This window comes from Micromesistius poutassou, assembly GCF_964030765.1.
Source record: "Micromesistius poutassou genome assembly, chromosome: 9".
In the NCBI taxonomy this organism is placed as follows: domain Eukaryota; kingdom Metazoa; phylum Chordata; class Actinopteri; order Gadiformes; family Gadidae; genus Micromesistius; species Micromesistius poutassou.
This window is the reverse complement of record NC_140279.1, coordinates 17,116,614-17,125,241: the sequence shown is the minus strand read 5'-3', so window position 1 is coordinate 17,125,241 and position 8,628 is coordinate 17,116,614. Positions and strand designations below refer to the sequence as shown.

Below are 8,628 nucleotides of genomic sequence, written 5' to 3'. Positions count from 1 at the left end.
CTAAACTATGAAAGGGATAATGCACAGTGCGTCCTGCATAACCCTGTCAGGGATTATCTTGCAATAATGACTGCTATTCAGAGAAAACAGGCTGTACAAGTTGTTTGATGAGGAAATATATCTCCATCTCATCCTTATTTGTCATTCTTATGCATTAATGCACACTGCTTCGGCAAGAGTGTGTGTGTGCTGCCAATGGAGATTATTTTATGCTTGAGTTGACAGCCAGATGTAAACTCTGCTGCTTGGCCCCAATTATTGACTGTGTCTGCTCAGTTGTCCCCTCTAACTCTCGCTGGTCTCTCTCTCTTCTGTCATATCTATTTCCCTCTTGCCGACTGCTTCACACTCCCTTTCCTTTGGTCTCATGCTGTGTGTGTGGTGTGTCTGTGTCCATCTAGACTCTACATAGCCATTCAGTCCCTTATTTGTCTGTTGCACTATTGGTTGTTGTACGTCCTGGCACTTAATGAACGCACTTAATGCAGGTTGTATTCATTCATTGTACTTAATTGTGTAGCATGTACTTAATTGTGTTGTGCGTGCATGTTGTGTAGCATGTACTTAATTGTGTAGCATCTGCAGTAGCTGGCGATTGTCAGTACTTGCACTTGGTTCCATGAACATCCTTACTGTACCAACGGCGATATATTGTTTCACTTCTTATGACAAATGGACTTATTGTAAGTCGCTTTGGATAAAAGCATCTGCTAAATGCCCTAAATGTAAATGTGTCCTCAGAGACGACTCTGAGGCCTGACCAGTTCAGCGGTCAGGCTCCCACCGTCACCTTCCCCACCATGTCCGACGGCCACAGCTCACCGGGGGTCAAGATATACATCGACCCCTTCACCTACGAGGACCCCAACGAGGCCGTCCACGAGTTCGCCAAGGAGATAGATCCCGCCTGCGTCAAGATAGAGGAGGTGCTCGGAGCAGGTAGGTCACCCAACGTATTCCTGTGCACCGTTCCAACGTTTGTCTCGGCGCATAATGTGGTCTGTGTCATTTGGCATTTGTAGTGTTCTTGGAGTCTTCATTTGTTGACCAAAATAACACTTTATTGTGCCTGTAGATCACTGGTGGCCATTATCACGGAGTTGTAGTGGAGAGCGGGCCACGAACTCACACATGTCATATTTAGGTCCATTGTGTAGAATTGAGTAGCAACTAGTGGCGAGGTTGCAGATTGCAACCCACTGAACAGTTGATTCAGTTGGCCCCTCACCATCCCGTTGTAACTGCCTCTGCTGGCCTACATTCTGCAAGGTGCCCGTAAGGAATTTCTGCATTTATTGTATCCACACCAAGGTCGACTTTTGACATCTCTAGCCTGGGGATAGATACATTTAACCAATAACAATCGTGTATCTCTGTCATCAGTGCTATTGTCACTGTATATTTTGTAGTGCATCACATTCCTTTAATTCCGTTAACATGAATGCCATCTGTAAGTGATTACTAGACTATAAGTCTAGTATTGGCTTTTTACTGCATTTACTGTTAATTAATTGTAGATGATTGTACCCTTATGTAAAGTGTTACTGATACACTGATATCTGATACTGTGTATGCCTCTACATAAGACCTTTATGGAGAAGGTCTACTGGGTAGGGTTTGGTATAGCAGACGGGGGGTTGATATTACAGTCAGGGGGCGTTGGACAGAGCAGTGAGGGCCATCGGTGATAGAGCAGCTCATAGACCAGCCTCTCTCCTCTGATCCTCAAATGTCTGCCGGTCGGTTAATATCGGACGAGCCACACATGTCTCCTGGTATATGAGGCTCGCTCCAAAGATGAGCTGTCACTCTCGGAGAAGCCCAAGAACATATTAAAAACTCAACAGCTCCAGACCTCAATGTCAGCAGTGCAGATTGTGTGAACATGAAAAGCCGAACGCAACATTTTGCCTCATTTGCTGCACTTTGAAGTCAAAACAGATATTTTATTCATGTGCAAAACTTGCACGGGGAAAAATGGAAAGGCTCCGGGATTTTTCTACGATGTGTGTGATGGAAATCCGCAGCTTCTCTGTGCTGCGTTCAGCAATTTCTGTGGAATTGTTTTGAAATTAATTACTAAAAAATGTTCTCCCAACCAGTCTCTAAGCTGAGCTTTTTGAATAACGTAGGGCCACGCACGCCCATACATGGAAATAAATTGCTTCCCACCAAAGGGTAGAGCGATCATTGTGAAACAAACGTGCATATCCGGATACTCTTCGGGGGCTAACTATTGACTTCTTGACCTAAAAAGCATGGAAGGATTCAAAGCAGCGTTAGATCGCATTTGCTGCTTCTCTGACGAGCTGTCGCGCGTCCAGTCACACCAGTCCCCAGCTCAACTCGCTAAACGCTCGTTCTGGGACATACAGCTGATTTCAGCTGGCCTATCAGGCCGTCGTTTGCCTCATGTTGACCACTCCTGACACTGTGATGAGAAGAAGAAAAGGTCACAAAGCGGATGCCTTCAGAACCTGTCACGGAGGACGTGTTTCTGGTCGGTCTTTCATTCCCATCGAAATTCCTGTTTTCCTGTTTTTTCATCTGGTTGCCTTGCGTGCCGGGATAGGGAGCCAGCATTCCCGCCGAGAGGTGACAGAGGCAGGGGTGAGGAGGAGGAGGAGGAGGAGGAGGGGGAGGGGGGGAGAAAGGGGGAGGAAGGGAGGTCAAATGTGAGGACACATGGTGGCTGTGGTTGACTGACGTGTGTGACGGTGGGGAGATTCCTCCGCCCCGCTCTTTGTCGAAGAGGAGAGTGTGTTCACACCGCCCCCTCCCCCAGCCTCTCTCTGCTTCTCTCTCCCTCTCTCTCTCTCACTTGCTCTAACACACCCCTCCTTCTCTGTGTCTAGGGTGTGTAGGTGGCTCTCTGTCTCTGTCTGTAGTTTTTCCTGTGGAGTTATCTTCTTCTAATTGACCTCATTTTCTACTCCCCCCCCCCCCTTCCCCCCTTCCCCCCTCAGTATCCTTCTCATCTCTTTCTGTGATTATATCACATCGTCGTTTTCCCTCTCTCTCTCTCTTTCCCTCTCTCTCTCTCTCTTTCTCTCAGCCTCTCTGTCTCTCTCTCTCTCTGTCTCTCGCTCTCTCTCTCTTTCTCTCAGCCTCTCTCTCTCTCTCCCCCCCCCCTCTCCCTCTCTCTCTCCCCCCCCCCCTCTCCCTCTCTCTCTCTCTCTCTCTCTCTCTCTCTCTCCCTCCTGTGGTTCTCCTCACCCTGGAGTTGTGTGCAAACAGAAAACAGAAAGAGTGAAAGAACAAAGGAAAATCTACTAATTAAATTATACAGAAAAGAAGATTACCTGAAAAAAAAGGCTTTTCCTCTTCCTCATCTACTCTCTCTTTTTCTCTCTCTCTCTCTATTATCTCTCTTTTTCTGTTCTCCCTCTCTCCCATCACGCTCCTCCATTTGTTTTTCTAACCCTGTAACGGCAACCACCCCTGCCTCCTCCGTCCCTCCCTTTCCCATCTGCATCTCAGAAATGGCACGTGTATATTTATATGTATATTTATATGTATACATATATAATCATAGCCATATATTTGTCTTTCAATCCCTGTGACTGTAGCCCAGTGTCCGTGGCCCTCTGTCATACAGTTGATCTGCTCTCTCTCTCTCTCTCTCTCTCTCTCTCTCTCTCGTTTTTTAATGAGCAGTGTGCTGGGGTGCACAGATCAGAGTGAGGGAGGGCGATCGTCGTCATCAAAGCCCAGTCACTCATCCATTATTCACGCAACAATTTTTATCCGTGGGAGTAGGACTTTTATTTTGAAAATACATACAATTTCATGTCCCCGAGAGGCATGGGGTCGTCTCTCCTGACACGGAATAAAAGAGAGAAGGTCTCCGGCAAGTACAAAGGACGCCGGAGGTTCGTCCAGAGCACACATGATGTCAAGACATCAAGGTCGGAGCAAGCGTTAGACTACGTTTTGATCGCGATTTCGATTTTAGCGCGAAACGATCACCAAACTAATGTAATTGAGTTGAAACAATTTTTTTTTTTGTTTTCTCTCTTTATAGAAATTGCAGAATACATGGATACATATGGATACATATCCTGGATACATATCCGGACATTATTTTCTATTTGACAATTTTCTGTATTCTTTTAAGGGGGAATTTCAAAGTTCTCATTTACAAAGTGTTTTTTTTTTGGAGAGAAATTCTGAATAAATGTTTGAATAATCGAATATTTCAATATTCAATATATTTTTCCATAATCGAGCAGCCCTACGTTAGACCGACCACTGAGAAAGTGACTACTGGGCGCCTGCAACCAACATGGGGTCTGAAGGATTCCTGCCCTGACCCACAGCAAGTGGACAGGCGGACCAATATATGGCAAGATAGATGGAATCACAACGTCTGTTCTGTTTCCCACCGCCAGCCCTGAAGTCTCACAGCCCGTCCTCTCTCCACCGCAGTGAGTTTGAATAAATAAAGCGAGGCCGGCTGTACGAATATGCAGGCGGTGCCGCCGATGGACAAGACGAGATACTCGCCGTCTGATCCGTAGACGGCGAGTAGCACGGGCTGGGTGGGCAGAATAAAAAAACAGTAGCGTAGTGAAGTGAGTCACGTCCCCTGTGCAACAATGCCCCGTGATGTCAGCTCTTTCTCCACGTTCCTATTAGGCGTGTCCTCGACATAAACAGACAAAGACTAAATACAATCATCCATAATATTCATGAATTGTGATGGGCACTCCAGAATTGCGTTTACTCCTTTCAGAAATGATTGCAAGTCCCTGACAATGAGTTCATGTTACATTGAATACGTAGTGAAAATGTATAAAAACATAGAATCACTTGATATGTCCCCATACTGCATGGTGGTCTAGCATGGATAGGATCTTTCTTTTCTCCGTTTTCGACACAATTTACCGTCAGAGCGTTTCTTGAGTGGCGATCACAACATGGCTGTTTTTTGTCAAGCTGCTTCCATTGTTTGTTTTTGTGTGTGTGTGTGTGTGTGTGTGTGTGTGCGCGTCTCTGTGTGTTGGTGTGTACATTCATTTGTTGCCTTGCCACTTAAGTGTCTGTCTCTGATTGTATGCTCTGGAAAACCATTGCAACCAATTTTTTTCTTTCGCCTTCCAGCAAGGCTAGAGAGAGAGAGAGAGAGAGAGAGAGAGAGAGAGAGAGAGACTCTGTGCTCGCCAGATAGACTGCGGTGAACAAAGCTTTTGCCTTGAAAAGTGTACATGGCGTCTTCCTCCCCAGGTGAGTTCGGGGAGGTGTACAAAGGCCGTCTGAAGCTCGTCGGGAAGAAAGAACTTCCCGTGGCCATCAAAACGCTGAAGGCGGGCTACTCCGAGCGGCAGCGGCGGGACTTCCTGTCCGAGGCGTCCATCATGGGCCAGTTCGACCAGCCCAACATCATCCGTCTGGAGGGCGTGGTCACGAAGAGCCGGCCCACCATGATCATCACGGAGTTCATGGAGAACGGCGCCCTCGATTCATTCCTAAGGGTAAGAAGCGCCAGTAGTCAATAGTATATATACACATTATTTATCGTTTAGTGCTGTCAGTTAAACGCGCTGTTAACGGCATTAACGCAAACCCATTTTAACAGCGTCTATTTTTTTATCGCAAGATTAACGTTTTTTTTGTTGTTGTTGGTTTTTTTGCCTTTTTATTGATAGACAGTGTTACATTGAATTGGTCGAATTGACCAATTTATTACCATTTATTTATTATTTATTACAATCAATTTATTACCATATTACCAACGAATTGGTCTGTAACCTTGCACATCTAATTATAATTATGTCAACATTTCATGAATACAAAAAGAGGTGCATTTTCTGTTTATGTCAAGTTGTCAAGACAGAGACATCCTCTGGTAATTCCTTCCTGGTTAATGTCAATTTTGTCAGCCTGGCGCCGCCTCTTCTGCCACGTAGCTTAGATGGCTGCTGTTGAATATGAAAAGTGTGCATCGACCCACACTTCACGGTTCAACTACACCATCCGGGTCCTTTCAGTACACTTCTTTTCACCCCGATCTGAATTGGAACGCCCTGTGTGCTCAAACTAAGCATACTGAGTGCCGATAGTATGGATATTGGAACACAGCACAGATGCAATTGGCAAAAACATTGATTTATTTTCTTCGGGATTCAAACAAAGGGCAGACAGGTCAAGAGCAAACCAAAGAGTCAATAATGTAACGCACTAAAGATTCCAACAGAGAATGAAAAATCCAAAAACAAAAAAAAAAAGAAAATCACGAGGTAGAAGCCAATGTATACAGGCAGAAACGGGCAGCGTACCTCACCGTACTTTCTGGTACAATCTGACAAAGACGAACTGGTGGGCTGAACTTAAATATCACAGGGAACACAAATCATTGCCAGAGAGAAAACAAGGGACAGGGAAAAGTCAATCAGGACAACGAGCAGCTAATGAGCAGGTGTGGCAGACAGAGAGGTGGGCATGGCAATGCAAACAGAACCATTCGATTCCACCAAAGACCAGCAGGGCAGGCAGAGTCCATACAGGATACTAACACAGACTCTGAGAGCCTCCCTTCATTTTACACGGATAGTACATTTCCCCACCTTAATTAGGGTACATACGTCTCTGGTTTATGCCTATGAATAACCTTTTTATTCAATTATATATATATATTAGTGCTGTCAAATGATTACAATATTTAATCGTGCTTAATCACATTAATGTCTCGCGATTAATCGCAATTAATCACACATTTTTATCTATTCTAAATGTCCCTTGATTTATTTTTGTCCCATTATTTCTTCTCATGTTAATGCTCTTATCAACATGGAAAAGTGGATCGGCTCGCTTTGTGCAAATGTTTGTTTATTGGAAACAACACTGCAAACAACATTCTCACCTGGAGCAGTCATTCACACTTGGAGCAAATAATCTCTCAGACAATGTAACATTGTCCATCAATAAAACAGTAAAGAAAAACAACAACAACAAAAAAATGTTAATCTCGCAATAAAAAAATCGACGCCGTTAAAATGGGTTTGCCTGTCGTTTAGCTGACAGCACTAATATATATTTATGAATAGCTTCATTGGTTGGTTCGCTGTGTGCGTAATATGACAAACATTTTCATCCTGTCCAGTGTCCGCCCTCTCGGTCTCACACACACACACACACACACACCCCCTCGCTCTGACTCCCCCGTGTGTGTGAGAGCCCCTCTCTGATGCTCTCTCGCTGCCCTCCTCCGTGCCAACCTGTCCATACGACCGTCTGTCTCTGCTCCGTCCTCCTTTTAGGCCAGCTCTAAAAACAGAACATGAAGCGCTTTGATGTTTGCTCCTCACAGCATGACCTCTTTTGACTCAAGAATCCTCTACCGACGCACAACACACACACACACACACACACACACACAAACACATTGATTGTCCTGTGGTTTCAAGACACAGTCATGCAAAGCCAGCGTCACCGTTGGGATCGATGAGAGTGTGTGTGGGTGTCGGTGTGTGTCTGTGTGTGTCCTGCACACGAATGTGCGTGCACAACTTTGTGTGCGTGCCTTCATGCGAGTAAGTCGCTGCATGTGTGTGCTCGAGTGTGTTTGCACGTGTGTGTGTGTGTGTGTGTGTGTATACCTTGAAGATTTTGCCTTCAGAGGATTAGGTGAGAGAACCTTCAAAGGCATGGTTGGATGCACTATGTCATTTATCACACACACACACACACACACACACACACACACACACACACACACACACACACACACACACACACACAGGGAAAACCGCAAACACAACCCACCTAGCACATGAAAGCAATCACAGTGCATTTACAGAACACACCAGTGTGCCCTCTTTGAAAACCTTCACGTTAAAAGGCTTCAGGTTATGTTTAATAAATGGGTGGATTCCACCTACATGCACTGACCAATCACAACACCTTATGTATCGCCTGCACAATATACAATTATCAGCCATAGTTGTTCTTGGCAGGTTATATGTCGAATGTGTTTTGTATGTGTGTGTGTGAGTGTGTGTGTGAGTGTGTGTGTGTGTGTGTGTGTGTGTGTGTGTGTGTGTGTGTGTGTGTGTGTGTGTGTGTGTGGTTATTGACATTGGCATCTCAATTTCAAAGTAGGATTGATTTGATTGCAAATGTAACTTTAATCGCTGCTGTAAATTAGTATTTGTGTGTGAGTCACTGATGAGCGTTTTCGTGCTCCTGGCTGAATGCTGGTCGTCCTGACGTCTGATCACCTTTGTCCCGTCCTTTTGCAGCGGAACGACGGGCAGTTCCCCGTCATCCAGCTTGTGGGAATGCTGAGAGGCATCGCATCTGGCATGAGGTACTCACACACACACACACACACACACACACCACGCACACACGGAGGCCCAAATACACACATACATACACACACATACTGTATATATACACACATGCACACACACATATATATATATACACACATGCACGCACACATAAAGACACACACACACACCACGGACACACGGATGCCCAAATACACACACATACACACATACATACGCACACATGCAGTATATATATACACACACGCACACACACATATATATACACACATGCACGCACACACACACACACACACAGATCTCATGGTTGTCTCTCAGTAGCTGAGCATGATGG

The 8,628-nt window shown here is 45.3% G+C and overlaps 1 protein-coding gene across 1 annotated transcript in view; it reads left to right on the top strand.

Moving 5' to 3' along the window:
• LOC311353122 (ephrin type-B receptor 1-like) overlaps positions 1-8,628 on the top strand; it is a gene marked incomplete at both ends in the record, with an annotated part of 43,290 nt that overhangs the window by 27,246 nt on the left and 7,416 nt on the right. Inside the window, 3 exons of the mRNA XM_084472947.1 lie at positions 742-939; positions 5,227-5,474; positions 8,241-8,308. Of these exons, the coding sequence (XP_084329073.1) occupies positions 742-939; positions 5,227-5,474; positions 8,241-8,308 (514 nt within the window). The remainder of the gene's footprint in view (positions 1-741; positions 940-5,226; positions 5,475-8,240; positions 8,309-8,628) is intronic.